This window comes from Haliaeetus albicilla, chromosome 12 (assembly GCF_947461875.1).
Source record: "Haliaeetus albicilla chromosome 12, bHalAlb1.1, whole genome shotgun sequence".
Lineage (NCBI taxonomy): Eukaryota > Metazoa > Chordata > Aves > Accipitriformes > Accipitridae > Haliaeetus > Haliaeetus albicilla.
Genome location: NC_091494.1, coordinates 6,112,158 through 6,127,975, shown reverse-complemented (window position 1 = coordinate 6,127,975; position 15,818 = coordinate 6,112,158). Strand labels below are relative to the sequence as shown.

The following is a 15,818-nucleotide window of genomic DNA, read 5'->3' as shown; positions in this document are numbered from 1 at the left end:
GCCACCCTCCCTGATGACCCTGTTAGCAGCACCTCAGTGAATCTGTGGGGGAGCTGAGGGTCTGGCCTGCCCGGGGCTGTGCTGTGATCAGAGCCAAGACAGTGCTGGGGCCTTTCCAATGTCCCCAGCCCTGTCCTGCCAGGCACTGTCCCTGCCTGTCTCTACTCCCAGCAATCCGAGGGGACTGCTGCCTGGATTGGCAAGGTATCTTCAGACAAATCCCCTCACTGCCTGCTTTCTCCCTGTTGATAAAGAGTTGTTGAATTTTAACACAAGTATACACACATTGGTTTTGTCACGTCATTTGCAGAGGCCTCAGACATTTTGTCTCTCTAATTCCAGCACACTAGGCCTGTGCCTAAGCCCCTCTTTGACTTTAGGCTCTGATTTTAATGGAGTTGGCTATGGTGCCATCTACTCTTGGCAAATTAAGGGAAGAAAATCCTAACTTGGTTCTACCACTTAGAATTGCAGGGAAGTAGACTGATTGTCTTTTAAAAAGGCATTGCAAACCAGCTGCCTTTCAGCCTCCAGCTACCAGCTGACCCTAATCACCAGCAGTGACTGTTCTGCTCAAGTCCACCTTTTAGCAGGCACCTGATTAGAAAAGACATTGACTGAAGTCTCTCAGAAGAGGTAGATGCTCTTTTGTTTTAATGGAGGAGAAACAAGAGTTTGACAGGTTAAAAATGGGAGCTTTAGCCCAGCAAATGCCAGGCCTTTTGTAGGGTTTCCACTGAGTGACCTCTTGTTGGCATGGGCACTGCAGGACCCAGCTCTCCTGTCCTGTGTGCAGGGGCGGCCACCTCCTCCAGAAATTCCCCCAACCAAGGCAGCCGTGCTGCACTGCTGGGAAGGGAATGGGAGCTGCCTGAAGCTGTCCTGCAGTGCTAGGCAGGAAGGTGTTAAAACAGCATCTTCCAGTGCCACATGTCTAAACATGCCTTCCCCTCTCTGGGAAGCTGCTCTCCCTGACTGTGCTGCAAATTAGAGAGCTCTTCAGGGTCATTTCCCCCCCTCTTCCCTTTTATTTTATGTTTTTATACATCCGCTTTTTTCAGCTGTGATGGGAATGGCTGGGGCTTGCCCACACGTGGCTCACAGCACTCCAGCTCTGTTGGAAGGGAGACAGCGTGCAGGGACAGTGGGGGTGGCCCACGGGAGGGCATGGCCAGCTGACCTCCCCAGACCCGGTGCTGACTCTCAGGTGTCCTGTCCACCCGCGCTGGCTGCCTGCTGCGGCCAAAGGATGCTGTCAGCTCCGGCCTTCTGCATGCCAATCACTGTCAACTCCTCTCTGCAGAGGCTCGGTGCTGACGTGCTGCTCCACCACGTTGTGTGGGCCACTACAGGCCCTGGGGTGGCTCACCAGAGAGTGGGGGAGCTGGAGATGGGAGCTGCTCTTTGCTATTGCTGATGCTCCAGTTGGCCCAGCTGCCTCACCGTCCTGGAAACAGCCACCTGGGAGAAGGGAGTTCACCCATACCATCCAGCCTGGGGTGGGGGGTACAGCACATCCTGGTGCTGCTGGAGCAAACCCACCAGAGTCAGAAGGGTCTAGCAGACTTGGGAGTGGCTTACTTGTGGGGGAGGAAAGATGGAGGACAGGGCTTCAATCCTGCTCCTTTGTAAGCGTTTATGCTTGCCTCCCTAGGAGCAGCCTGAATGTATTGCCAGGAACACAGGACCCCTGGCCAGCCTGGGGAGAGAGAGGGCTCTATGTTGGGGGAAGGACACTGCTGGCCTGAACCACATGTGTAGCTCATGGTGGCACTGCCAGGCAGGAACAGTGTCCCTGATGGATTATTAACCTTTTCCCTGGTGCCTCAGGCCCCTCTTGCAGCTCACGGTTTGTGGCAAAGATTTAGTGCCAGGACATCTTGATATTTCATGTCACTGTAAGCCTTGTGCTCCTGGAGAGGCTGTGGCAACTGAGAACATAAATACTTAGCTCTAGAAAGATGCTTAACATGTAGGTTTTAATCAGCGCTACCATGAAGGCTCGAGTGTCACCCCATAGAGCCATGGTGAGGGTACCTATAGGAGCTGCAGATAGCCCAGGGATGAACAGGGAGACCCGGAGGCACTTGTGCATGGGCACAATACACATTTTTTCCTCCCTGCCTCCAGCAAAATGGTCTCCAAAATCATAGGGTTTGTTTCAAGTAGTATGAGTTCGGTTCAAGTAGTAAGAAAACAGGCAGACACGAGCCTTGGGGAGGTGTCTCTCCTCTGAGAGCCCATGAGTCACAAGCACTGGGGACTCAGCATCCATCTCTAGTTTGTCATGATGCTGTTGTTTGCTTGCTGGGTTTTACTAGATCTCAGTGGCTCATAGCATGTCTCACACAGCACTGAAAGCAACCCTGGTTAGAAAGGGCTGTCTCCACTCCAGCCCTCATCCCATTAAAACTCCACTGCTGCCCAGCCCCCCCTTTCCAGGCCTGCCTGTGAACGAGCCAGGCTGGCCTGCAAAACAAAGCCCAGCCAGGTGGCCAGAATCAGCCCACAGTGATGAGCAGCACTGGGTTGGGTGCTCAGGCTGGTGCCCTCAGCTGGGAAGGGGCCCTTGCCCTTGGGATGGAGATAGGAAGCACCTGGGGAAGGATGGGGCATAGGGACAGGCTCCAGCCCAGCTCCTTAGAGCCCCTGGCTTCTCACACCAAGCAGCAGGCTCCTCCAGGTCTGGCTAGGTAAGAGGGGTGGATTTTGGGGTGGCTTGCTATCTGAAGTCCATTTTTTGGGAGGTGCTGGTAGTCCTCCTAATTCCTGGCTGCTGGGAGCAACCGTGGGGGGGAAGGCTGAGCCCTGACTCTAGTCCACGCTGTGGGTTCTGTCTGCCTGGCTGTGGCTGCCTTCCACTTAGAGGTGGCCCTGGGGACATGGAGTGAAAGGGTCTGGAAGGTGCTGTGTGCTGCAGCGTGTCGGTAGCTGGGCTGTGTGCCCTGTCTTTAGAGTCCCCTCAGTGCTAGCAGGTTTGGGGCTAGGACTGGGTAGTATTTCCCCCCCAGCCCCACATCTGGGAGTGCCTTGTCCCTTCAGCTTCACCACCTTCCCTGCATGCCCAGCTCCACTCCACGAGCACCGGCTGCAGCAGCATATTTTCTCCCCTTCCAACTATGGCTGATCCCACATGGGGCTGAGGTGGCCTCAGCTCAGTAACCCTGTGTGTTATGGAGCCTGTCACAGCATTTGGCTGCTGGAGCTCCCTGAAAAGGCAGCGCTAGGGGCCAGGTGAACTGCTGCAAGCCAGGTACTAACCACTTGGGGAGCCTAGGCAGGTTGGATTGGATAGAACCACCCTGGTTATCTGTGCTGGTGCGCAGAGCTGGGGCAAGGGAGGACAGCAAATGCTGTAGGGGTCTGGGAGGGAATGCAGCCAAGGGAGCCCCTGCGAAGCACCTCCTCACGTGGCTGTGCCTCTAGCCTGTTCTCTGGGGCACGGGGATGTTGTGAGGGCTGTGTGCCTCTTCAGAAGAGGATGGAGAAATAACCGTAACCTTTGGTTTGCTCCAGAGGAGCAAGAGCAGCCAGGCAGAGACAGGGGGAGATGAAAGGGAGAGGGCCCAGGCTGGGGAGGGCAAGATATGGTCCAGCTGCTGGAGGGATCCTGCTCCTTGGGCTTGGCAGGGTGGCTTTTCTTGTGGGACAGCAGTGCCACTCCCTCACAGGATAACACAGGACACACAGCCCTCGAGTTTGAGGGGTGCTGGCAGAGGGTTTACAGATGGCACTGGGGAGTGGCGTAGAGCCCCTGAGGAAGGGCTTTACCTGGTAGCTGCTCACTGCCAGTACCTCAGTGCCCTTCTCCAGCAGCAGGGGTTTTTTTGCCACAAGGCTCCAAATCCTCACTGCAGACAGCGAGATCAATAGGAGCAGTGCGGGACCAGGGCTGTGCCTCATAAAACAGCAGCAGCTGCCAGGGAAACCCCTGTGCAGGAGGGAAGGTGCCCAGGCCTCCCCATCGTCAGCACAGAGCTTGGCCAGATTAAGTGGATGCTGTTACCATGGTGACGGTACCCACGGAGGAGAAATGGGGTTGGATGTCTTCCTCATGTACAAGGATGTCAGGATGGGGGAGGATGCTGGGTGGGATGGGGCTGTCAGGCACGCAGCTATTCCCAGTTTCCCCATTGCACTGGGGAAACCCCTGCCCGGGCTCTCCCTGGCCAGGGCACAGGGCATGTGTCTGATCACGGCCAGGCTCTACTGAGCCTGAGGACAAACCTCTGTGCCCTGCAACCCCCCTGGATGGTGCTGCGGCCCCAGGGCCCCCCACCCTGATCCCCCTGTCCTGCTGCAAGATGGGACCTGGGTGTCTGCATTAGCAGTGCCCTTGGGAGGCTGAGCTCTGGCAGCAGTCTCATGCTCCATGTGAAAGGGTCCTGAGGGAGGCCTGAAGTCAGGTTAGGGCTTTCCAACATGCACATCTGAATATCCCAGCTCTGCCTGCAGAGGCCTTGCCAGCCAGGGACAGTGACTGAGGTTACAAATGGGTTGCTCTTTCTTTTCCCCTCAGGTTTGCTGCCCAGAACAGAGGACCTCACCTGCTCTTTACAGAATGATGAACTTTTAGGACGTGGAGGCACTGACAGACAGCCTAAAATGAAAGAAGGGAAAAAGGGACACAGCAAAACCTCCAGGTAGAGGAGCCTGTGGCAGTTCAGTCTTCCCTTGCCTAGAGCCTGCTAAGGGTGAGTACTACTGATTTGGGTTAAGTTATCATCTCATGATTTTATTGCTACATCTCTAACACATGTCATTTAATTCTCCCAGCCTTTGCAGTGATGGGGTTGCTGCAGGATGTTGTGAACAGGGCTGTCCTGTGTCTGTTTCAGGTGGTGAGGATTTGCAGACAGTAGAGCAGCACTGCATTGTTTCCAAGGCTGGCAGTGGTGTTACTAGTGCATTTGTGTGTTGAACAAAAGAGCTGTGGTTAAACTGCCACCATGACCAACGCCCTATGGGCAGAGGACCCTGCAGCATCCCCTTAGCCAGTGGCCACTTGGCAGCTGACTGAAGGTGGGATGTCCTGAGACAGCTGGGTTGGGGAACAGAATTTCCTCCTAAGAAATTGCCAAGGAAAATTAGCATTTGCTCTACATTGCAGTCCTATGGGACCCAGCTGTCTTGGCTACTGTCCCTACAGAAAGGAAGGCCTGGAGGAAAGGCAGTGTGTGCTGGAAGGTTAGGAAACAGGAGCTGAAATTGGGAAGTACCTGGAAAAAGTCAATTCTGTTACTGAAGGATAGGCAATAGGTTATTGTCCTAGTGCAACTGCTACCAGCCCTGCCTGTGGAAGAGAAATGAGTCAGGCACCTGTGCCTGTAGGGAGTACTGATCAGAGACACTCTCTCAGCTGGTGGAGGACAATTTCCCCCACAGCAAGGTGGCCCAGCAGCACTCAGAGTAGGCTGAATCCTTTGCTCCCCTCATTGCATTTTAGTTTGTCTCCCTGGCACTCTATCACATACAGGCTTTTCCTGCATTTTCAAAAGGCAGGTGTGCAGTCTGGATCTGCGGGTGTTTGCCACCCTTTCACTCTTGTGCTTGTGTTCTCCTTGCCACTTTTTCCACATTGTGCCTTCCAAGGGTTGGCTTTCCTTTTACAAACCTGCTGGTCCTGTCTGCTGCTTCTGCCCCTGTCAGCCCTGCACATTTGCTTGCTAGGATGATTGTCCCCTTGACTTCCAGTGCGTCCATCACACTGGAGACCTGGCAAGCTTTTCAGGAGGCAAGAATTTTGCCGTGTCTGCTTATGGAAGGTTCTAAGGAGTCCCACCAGAGCTCGAAATTTGGCTTTTAAAAGTCACACAGGCTGTATGTGTTCACACCTTGTGTAGTAAGGGGAGACGTGTAACCTGGCTGAAGCCTGTGTTGGGTTAGGGGAGACCTGGCCCCACAGGATAGTTGTAATGCAAAGGCAGTTCAGTTAAATCACATTGAGCCCCTACAGGAATGCTTTTATTTGAGATGAACAGTGATTTGCTATGAGTTTAAATCCAGTCTCGATTTGTCTTAAAACAGGTGGCTGTTCTTAATGGGCAAATACCTGCAAGAGTTGCACCAATTTATCCAAGGTGTTTGAGGCAACCCCTTGCTTCTGTGTTGGAAGCTGAAGTGCTATCAAGGAAAGCCACAGCTAGGCATGAAAAAACTATAGCTTGCAGCTTGAATTCTTTACTGAACTGCTACTAACAAGAAAGCATCACAAATGTTAGTCACCTTAACCTAGGCTGAAGAGAAACAATTTATTCTCTTTGTGGTGGATGCAAAAGCGGTGTAGGCTGTGGGTTTGCTTTGCAGCTTTGTTTACCAGCAAGTCATCGCTGCCCTCTAGTGTCCCTGTCCTGCACTGCCTGGCTGCACAGGCGGGCACAAGTCCCAGCAGGTATTACTTCTACCTGTCTTAAAATGGGCTACTTGATAAACACCCCATAAAACGTATCCATTTTTTCACCTGGCTTGACGTGCAAAGCAGGTAGCACAGCAAATTCCCTGCACTGACTAACGTAGCAAGAAATACTGGCTTTTAAAGCTAGAGGTTATTAAGTGCAGCGGGACTGTGTGTTGCTGTAGCCACTGCCTTGTGGCACTCTCAACTTACTTAATGATATATGCCTTTGTTCCCTATTTCTTCTCTCCTGTACACATATACATGTGCACACCCTGCCAATTCTAGCATGGCTGAGAAGTCCCTGGCCAGCTGCAGGGTCGTGGCATCCCTTCAGGAGAATTTCAGGGTCCAGTTCCCACCTGACATCTCAGTGTGGTTGCACTATTTAATGAGTGAACAGAAGGATGTGACTTGCAAAATAGAGGGGGGAGCAGGGGGTGTAAACCAATGCAGTAGCTTGTATTCCTGTTTGCAGAGGTCAGGATGAGGAATTGTCTAATGCTCCCAAGAACATGGGACACAAGTGACTGGGGAAAGTGGCTGGCTTGCAGAGAAGAGGCTGATGATCAGTGTGAGTGTCTAGTATCGAAAGTGTCTGGAGTTAGCATGAGGGTAACAATGAGGATATCAATTACTGCACTTTAAAACCCATAGACAGAAAGTGCTACATTCAAAAAATTATAGTAGTAAACCTGTAAATCACAGGAAAATACTATGGCTACTAAACGTACTTTCACTGATTTGAAACCTTTGCTTCTGATGCTTGCTTGTTAGAAGGTGATGTTATCGAGCTTTGAAATGGAGGGGAGTTAGCCAGAAAGACACTACATGCTCATTGCCTACACGAAGAGGGGGGGAAATAATAGTTCCTCTCCTCTCTCTGGAGGAGACAACCTGCCAAACCACACCAAAAAAGGGGCAAGTAGAACTCCAAACCTGGTCACCATATTGATTAAGAAAAAAAAGTATAGGAATAATTAAAAAGAGAACAAACTCTCCAAGCAGACCAGAATTTGATTGGATTAAAAAAAGTGTATTGGATGTCCAATACAAAATAATAAACATGAAGTTATTAAAAAAAGCCATAGAGTATACAGCAAATACTACAGAAAAGCAAAAAAATTGTACAGAAAGGTAGACGTCTACAGCAGTCCTCAAAATTATTCTACATGAGAATCATAAAACAATATACAGGTTTGGTTTTTTTTCCCCAAATGTCTCCGAGGGAAGCTGTCACTTAACAGCTTGACTATGACACTACAAGGATACACAATGTTCCAAATTTAAAATCACAGGATATGTAAGAAAACGTAGCATTAAAATGTGAAAAAGTGCAATACAGATTGTACACTGAATTGAATAAATGTTTTTTTTTTTAGTTTAACCTTAAAAAACCAACTTTGAACAGTTGTTTTATCATTAAAAATATTCCCCCTCCCCAAATTCAATGACAATATTAACATTCATGGTGTTATACATAAGTAATATTCACAAAGACCCACCAGCTAAGAATACTGTGTATGTATGATGGTATTTCTTTGGGTATAGGTAAAAAATAGGCAAAGGAAAACATACACCCCCCTCCTTTCAGGACAGGATGTGTATTTTATTATTTAAATACATATTCTGTAGCTTATTTTGCCCTGAATTGTATTGATTAAAAGTCCAAATATTAATTATCCAGGTGGCCCATGGTGCTCCAATTCATTTGATTCCTTCTCCCCCTCAAATAAATAAACCCAGCAAATGTCCTAGGAAAGGACAATACAAAAAGTCCAGGAAAAGAAAGGAAGCAAAACTATACCCCAAACCCCTGCTGCTCTCCAGGATGATTCACTGGCTCTCCCTTCTCTTAGTGAGAGGGACTATGAAAATGGGCCCAGACTTTTAGCTTTAGTCAAATGGATGAAAGAAAATAAATGAAGCAAAGTTCTTGGGGTTTTAAAATTTAAATTTAAGCGGATTACAGTATTTCCTCTTCATGTTCCAACAGGTACAGCCATCCAGCAGAGGCACTGCACCTGAAAGGCCTGGTATCTGCACGTCTGCCATCGTTATCACTGAGCTTCTGAGATCACAAATCTGACTGCTCAGGAGGAACAGATTTGACATCTGAATCATCCGTAAGTTTTGATTTTCCTTTAATCTTAAAAGTGAAATTGCACATGAGTTTGTTAGGCAGCTGGGTATTGGTTTTTTTCTTTTTTTTCACTAAAATACAGTCCCTCTTTTTATGCCATTCCTCTTCATACAGTATGGGAGAGCCAGGCCATCATACATGGAGAAAAGAAAAAACCCTTTTCCTTCCCCTCATATAGGAGTTCCCTTTTAACTTTCCTTCCTTTCTAGACAGATATGTGAACAGCACCTGAGTCGCTAATACTGTTTTTCTTTTCAAATGGTTTCAAAAGTGTAAAAAAATACATTTTTGCCTTGCTTATGTCTCTGAAGAATCCTTAAGAGAAGGATTCTTGTTTAAATGGCCTGGGATAGAGAAATTGCACTGGGATTGGACTTGCTGCTGAAGGATCCTGTGGACATGTAGTGTTCTCAAAAGTATGATATGGTATGTCACTGATGAGAAGAGGTCCACAGTTCTCTGCTTCTGGGAGGTCCAGGTAGCTCAAACCTAAGCACCACCAGCAGAGAAGTGTTGTGTGCACTGCTGCTTGTGCTAAGTTCTCCATGCTGAATGAGCGCTCAATCTGCACTTTAAAAGTTTCATGATGTGATCTTTAAACTAACAACAACAAAACAGAGCACTGTTGCCAAAATAAGCTGTAGTGTCATCTAAACATAAGGAACCCTACTTTACAGGAGGAATTTTTTTTTAATGTTTCTAAACGAGACTCTCACTGCAATTCAGTAACCAGAGACACAGTATGCTGAAGTTACAAGGAAGGACGTTACAGAAGATGCTTTCATTTTCTTCAGTCTTTTGAGTCAATGTAGAGAGAGACAGGAAAACAACAATAATGAAACCTCCCACTGGCTCCCCTCCCCTTCCCCATCTACTTTTCCCCACTCAAAATATTGAAACTGCACAAAAAGCGACAAACAAGCCTTTCAAATTACATTTCAATTCAAACAGACTGGTAATCTCACAGTGATGAGAGGAGAAAGTCAGGCTTTTAATAATTATAATATAAAAATAATAAAAAAAGCTTACAAATAGCAGTGCAGCATCCCAAAAGGCCATGGATTAACTGCCAGAAGGGGATGTAATTATACGCAGAGTAAAAAACAAAACAGAACAACCCACGCTGGCAATGAATTTTCATACACAACAGAACAAGCAGTCAAATGTCAGTCTAGGCTGTGGAAAACAACAGTTTCTCATTTTTTTTAAACAGTATTTTTTCCTTTTTATAAAAAAAGATAAAATAAAAACACAAATAAAATTGTACATAAATGCGAATGTCCAACACTGAAAAGGCAGGGCAATCACACCACTGAGACAAAACCTGACCAGAAAAAAACCAACCATGAAGTCCACTTTTTTTCCTTTTGTCTGGATGCTAAATTTCAGCCTGATGCGTCCCATCCTGCACGGTCTCAGCAGGTACATGGAATTCAACTTGGCAATGACTTCATTGCAGAATGATGACAAGGTCATCTCTTTTTGACCAGCTGTAGCACAAATGCACTGGTTGGTTCGTTTGCTTTCTGTGTATGCTCTCATGTGCTGTCCCTCTTTCTGTTTTTTCCTCTTTTTTTTTTTTCTTTTTTTTCTTCTTCCTCTGTACAATTCCTTGTGTTCCAAGGCTGAGTCCCAAGACTTGTGAAACTGGTTGGAGTCATGTCCTGGTGAAGGTGGTCATGCTGTAGTGATGGCATTAAGGTCCTTCATAAGTCCTTCCAGGTGGGCCATCTCTTTGGTCAGCTCATCCGGTTCATAATTCTGTGGGAGATGTACAGAGTTATTGATAAGGTGACTTGCTCTCTTTAAAGAGGGACAGAATAAGAAGTAAGAAGAAATGGTCAGCGATTCTGGTATAGATTGTGACCCCGACACAGGAATAAGCAGAAGAAGATTTATCAAGTTACAGGAATTAATAACTTAAAACAGAGAGTTGTTTCAAGCGCAGACCTTTTTGCAATAGCGATTCATAGTTTCACTAATTTTTAAGACTGTGCTCATCGTATCTGTTTTCCTTCTATCAATTCCTGCTGCAAGATAACAGCTTCCTTTGAACCAAAGCAGATGTTTTATAAAAATCCTCCCAGCTTAACTGGAAAAAAATGTCAAAGGAATCACTTCAGTAGAACTGTTTTGAGAATCATTACGCTTGCTAAAAATCATACACTGTTTTTAGCCTCAATGTCTAGCTTCAGCTATATTGAACAGCTATCATCATTCATACATCAATGCAGGTACGTAGAGAGATTTTCTAAGCTGACCAAGTCTTTCCCAATACCATGCAGTTTTCAACCCCTTATGTTCTTGGAGCATTTCTCCAAACCCTCTTCACTCTCTCAACATTGTTTTCACAGAAGGCAAGCCAGGCTGCACCCAGTATTCCAGTACCAGCTCTGCTAATGCCAAATCAGAAGCAACAGAACTCCTGTTTGATAGTTTCTGCCTCTATATATTTAAGGTCTGTTATTAGACCTTCTGGCTAAAGTCTAATATTAAAGCCACTGCTCAGCTGATTGTGTACCATAAAACTGAAGTCCTTCCCAGAGTGGAGCCCTCAACCTGGACTGTGATCTCACTTCCTTTGCTTCTAGATACAAACCTTTTCTTTCTTTCATTTAAATAGAAATGAATGCAGCAGGCACTTCCCAGTTTACCAAGCAATCTAGGTTGTATCAGAAAAGTCATCTCTGTCCCGTGTCCAACATATGATCTGCTGACTACTGACAGTCATAAATATAGCAGTGACTTGGAATTACTCAGACTCATTCCTACAGGCTCTCATAAAAAAGCAGAATCAATTCAAATCACTACCTAATCCTAATTTTTAAAACTCATAATTCAACTAGTATTTAGTGTGCTGTGGTGACTTTATATTGTACTAATTTATTAATGAAGAAATTTATTAATGGCTATATTTAAATATTACAAATTTGCTGATGAATAAACTAACGAGAATATTTTTGGTACCAACCAAAACAAAAAAAGAATTAAGTAGGAGTGACAACTCGACAGAAAGGCAAAAGTGCACCAAATCAAGCATGCATACAGTTTCTAGACCAGTGCATAGAGATGGTGACAAAAACAATGTGACAAAAGGAAAGGACAATAAGGAAACAAGAAGAAAAAAAAAAAAAAGAAAAATTAATGCAAAATAAACATTTCCTGTAGCAGTAATACAATAGCTAATACAGTAACTTCTCGGCTTGCAATCTGAAAGGAAAACAGCTCTTCCAGTGCCTGACAATCAAAACTTCCTCACTTCTTAAAAGCTGTTTCCAAAGCAGCCCAACAGCATTTTTCCCCAGAAGTCACAATACTTTCATGTGAGTATCTGAAAATATATTTGGGATGATGGCTTTAAACCTTTTGGCATTAACGCTAAATTTTCCATCTGCAATGACACTTTGGATGCTCTGCAGCAGCAGAGGAAGCTGCAGGTGCACAACTTTAACAGGATCTAGGTACAGTATGCTTGCAAACCAGACAGAAATAAATGACATCTCAAAGCGAGCATGAACACAACATCTTAGGCTGTACAGAAGAGCAAACGGCACTGCTGCAGGCCTTCAGCTCTGCGAACAAAGATGCTCTTTACATCAAGGTAAGCAGGCAAAACACACATGTGCAGGGCACTTCTACAGCTCCAATATGGAAGCCTGCATATAGAAGCCCAAGTCATAAACGAAAGCTTCATTAGGCACTACCTACTGTAAAGAATGAAAAGACTAGTGCAATAGATGGTATCTGTCTTGACTCTCCTCTTCTTGTAATTGTGATAGGTTAGCAGAAACCAGAAGCACTGACCATGAGTCAAGAAAGGAAATCTCAGAGAACATTACTCTTATGTTCAGCTAATAGCCTCAGTTCAGCCAAAACATTGTCAAAGGTTTTTCAGTTTTTGACCGAGTGGGCTTTGTGGACTGGAATAGATGGAAGCACTGCATCTGTTTAGTGTTGTGTAATTGGGGATGAAGGTATGCTCTTAAGTAATTTTCAGATTTTGAAAGCACTACTAGTATTTGCTATTTAAATGTTTATTCTCTGAGTTTACTGCCTTGTGTAGAAGGTATTTGCACTATATTTTTTCATATGGCTTAACAGGCAATGGCACTTAGTGGAAGTCAGAAGCTTCATCATCCTCTGCCTTTGAAAGTCTCAGTGCAGATATTACTAAAGTCTACAAGTATCATATAAAGAGAGATTCACCACAGTTTGATAAGCACTGCCAAAGAAAGCCACTGGCAGTGTAAGAGTACCTACGCTTTCAGAGTCCTCAAGCATCCTGGTGGTCTCCTGCACATCAGGGGCACTGGGAACTACCACAGGCATAGGAGGTCGAGTTCTTCCTAAAGTCCCAATTGACGCAGTCTTCACCGAGTGAACTGGATGGTTAGGAGCTTAAAATAAATTGTTACATAGTTATGCCTCAGTTAATTACTTCTTTTTTCTATCCAGAAAGCTCTTGAAAGAAGGATTCTATTAGAGGAAAATGAACAGTTTGTATTATGGAATACTGAATTTGAATTTTTGTCTAGTTTATCCATGTAGATAACAGAGAAGGGCCTTGAAAAATTGTACCAACAAAATTCAATCCAGCCTCTGACATAATTTCCTTTGATGCCCAACTCTACCCCCCTGCCCCTTAAGGAGCTTCTCTCATTTGCTTCTTAAAATTGCCTTTCTCTCTTTTTGGCAAGTGTGTCTTGCCAGTTTTCACCTGCTCACCTTGCTGAGTCAGTAATGGTGTGCTTGGCAATGCAGGGTCATACGTGGAACCAGCTGGTGGAACGGCTGGCACCGCAAAACTCTTCAGCGGGTGGGAAGGACGGACATGTGCCGTAGGGAGGTTCTGAGCTGAATCCTCTTCTTGTGCATTAGCCAGGTAAGACCCTGTGGTGCTTTCAGGATCCTGGTGGTCAGCACACGTCTGAGATGAGGAAGCCGGCATGGTGTCTGTGCTAGGTGTATTTCGAACAGATTCTACAACAAAAAAAGTGGTTTATTTTCTTTAACGGCAATGTTCTCTGTGGTCAGATGGAAACAAAACCATAGTGTTTGCAAGCACCTTTTCCAAGACTGCTGTTAAAAAGCTAAGAATTGAAGTCACAAATTAACTATCTCTGTAGCAAACACCACCAATTCTGTGTAACTGTCCTGTTTTTAAGGTGAAGGGCAATGGCTGTCTAATAACAAAATAAGCTTGAGAACTCAATGATTCCACAGGCATAATACCAAATGAACAGTTTTGCACTGAAACAGCTACATGTAATAAGACCTCAGATAAACAGCATGGAACACAAATCTTCTTTCTCATTTTACTCTTGAGTATTTCACAGTATCGGCCTTCTTAAATAGGTATACTTTAAGCATTATCACTGTAGTGCATACAGAAGAGCCACATTTTTTACTGAGATAGACCTGAAATCTCTTTACTTGCTGAAAGCTAAAATGGAATCACAGGCTCCATTTGTTCGTCTGCAGCAGGCTCCACCCTGATCCAAGAGAACAACGAGATGGTATCTTGAATTTAGGGCATCATGATCCTACTCAGGCCACATGCAGGAAAAGATCTGGATTGTGAGAGCTGTCGCTTCAGCAGTATAAACAGAACGAGGGAAACCTCTGCCTCTAAAATATTGTCTGCCTGTATATTTGCAGCCTCATGAACTGTTTTCATGAGGAAACAATGCTGTTGGTTGTGGCACCTTAATTAAAATGTAGACCTTAAACTAGAGAAACTCAGAATTCACTTCATCTCAAGATGTTACCTACATGCAATTTAGCAATATTATTGCTTCAGAATTTTCAAAGCACTGGAGACATTACAAAAACTATTGCAAATGGTTGTGCTTCAAGCCTGAAAATGCCACATAGAAATCACCACAATTTTCTGTGTGCTTCAGGGAGATTAACTAATATCAGCTCTCAGTGGCAAAGTCTGGGCTTTTTTCTTCTCAGTTTTAAACACAACTAATTAGGAAAAAAGTTATCATATTATGTAGCTCAAATCAGATTTAATCTGATGTTTCAGACTCCAGGGCTGAAGGCTTCAGAATAAGGAATCTTCCTATTTGAAGTTGTATGTAAAACACTAAGCCTCCTTTTCCAAGGACATCATCATGTATCTCGAGGATCAATATCAGATCTACACAAGAAACTGCTTACAGAAACTCAACCTATCAAGGATTTTGTCTGTACTTAAACCCCTCATTCTATGTCTCATGGAACACACAATGGAGACCAACCAAGTTAAGTTTCAGGCTTTGATTTCCACATGTTTCACTCATTGTTCCATTACAAGCAAAATCTGTCTGATCATTTATATCTCACCTGTGGAATTGGCCCTGTCTGAATGTGACATGGATGTGCCAATCGGCCACGGGTTGACCTGGTGATGGTGATAGCTGCGAGTTGGAGAAGCGAGGCTGCCGGAGTGGAAATGATGGTGAGGGTTATCGAGTGAATGGATGGGATGAGCACTAATCACAGCTGTGAATGAATACAAGACAGAAAAATGCTTAACATACAGACAAGCATGCACATGTACTGAAATGCACCATACCCCTCCCTTCTCCCACAAATCCACTGAACAGGGGAGCCAGCTGCTCAGCAGATTTACAATGACACCAAGATGACATGTTTCAATACCAATTTTCCAACTGTGCTGCAGCACTTTAGCTCCCTCCATGCCAAGACACAAACCCCCCCAAAGAGGCAGAGCTCTCCATTTTCCTGTGCAGAAAGTACATCTCTCTTGGCTGTATCTTTCAAGTGCTTTTTGTTACACTTGAGAAAAATAAAGTTCAGCTCCCTTTAGAACTTCCATGTATTCCACACTGTGCTATAAATGTCGGACCTAATACAGGAGACATATGAGCTTAAATTCCAAAATAATTTCTAGATGTCATTGAATTTCTTAACATTGTAACCAAACGTGGCATCTGTGGTTAATTAAATAATGCAAGACAAATGATAAGAGTGGGACAAGACACCAAAGGCTCCATGCATTCCCTCTGTGTGGACTTAGTAAAGCTCTGCTCCATTACACTCAAACCAAAAACCTGTTTTTCTTTTTTCCCCTCTTTTTTTATCTTGCCATTTTCTTTTTCCTGTTTGAGACGTGAATTTTACACTTCATGTAAATCATCCCTTGCCCTCACCCTTTTGTGGTAACAGCAAAACAAACTCTCACTACTCCCCAGCTGGGAGGAAAAGCATGCGCAGAATATAGTTCTTACAACAGACTACAATACTGAATTGCTTAAAATTGTCCAAAAGAAA

General features: G+C 45.3%; 1 protein-coding gene across 9 annotated transcripts in view; it reads right to left on the bottom strand.

Annotated features, from left to right (window-relative positions):
- Nucleotides 1-7,409: 7,409 nt before the first annotated feature.
- The window catches only part of NEO1 (neogenin 1), a 221,664-nt gene continuing 213,255 nt past the window's right edge, over nt 7,410-15,818 (bottom strand). For 6 of the 9 annotated variants that reach the window (XM_069797773.1, XM_069797775.1, XM_069797776.1 and 3 more), the window contains 4 exons: nt 14,868-15,026; nt 13,263-13,517; nt 12,798-12,934; nt 7,410-10,298 (listed from right to left, as the gene is read on the bottom strand). In XM_069797773.1, coding sequence (XP_069653874.1) covers nt 10,215-10,298; nt 12,798-12,934; nt 13,263-13,517; nt 14,868-15,026 — 635 coding nt within the window. In that variant the 3' untranslated portion in view covers nt 7,410-10,214. Of the gene's footprint in view, nt 10,299-12,793; nt 12,935-13,262; nt 13,518-14,867; nt 15,027-15,818 lie in introns of all 9 variants that reach the window. The other 3 variants (XM_069797781.1, XM_069797782.1, XM_069797777.1) reach the window with 2 other exon arrangements.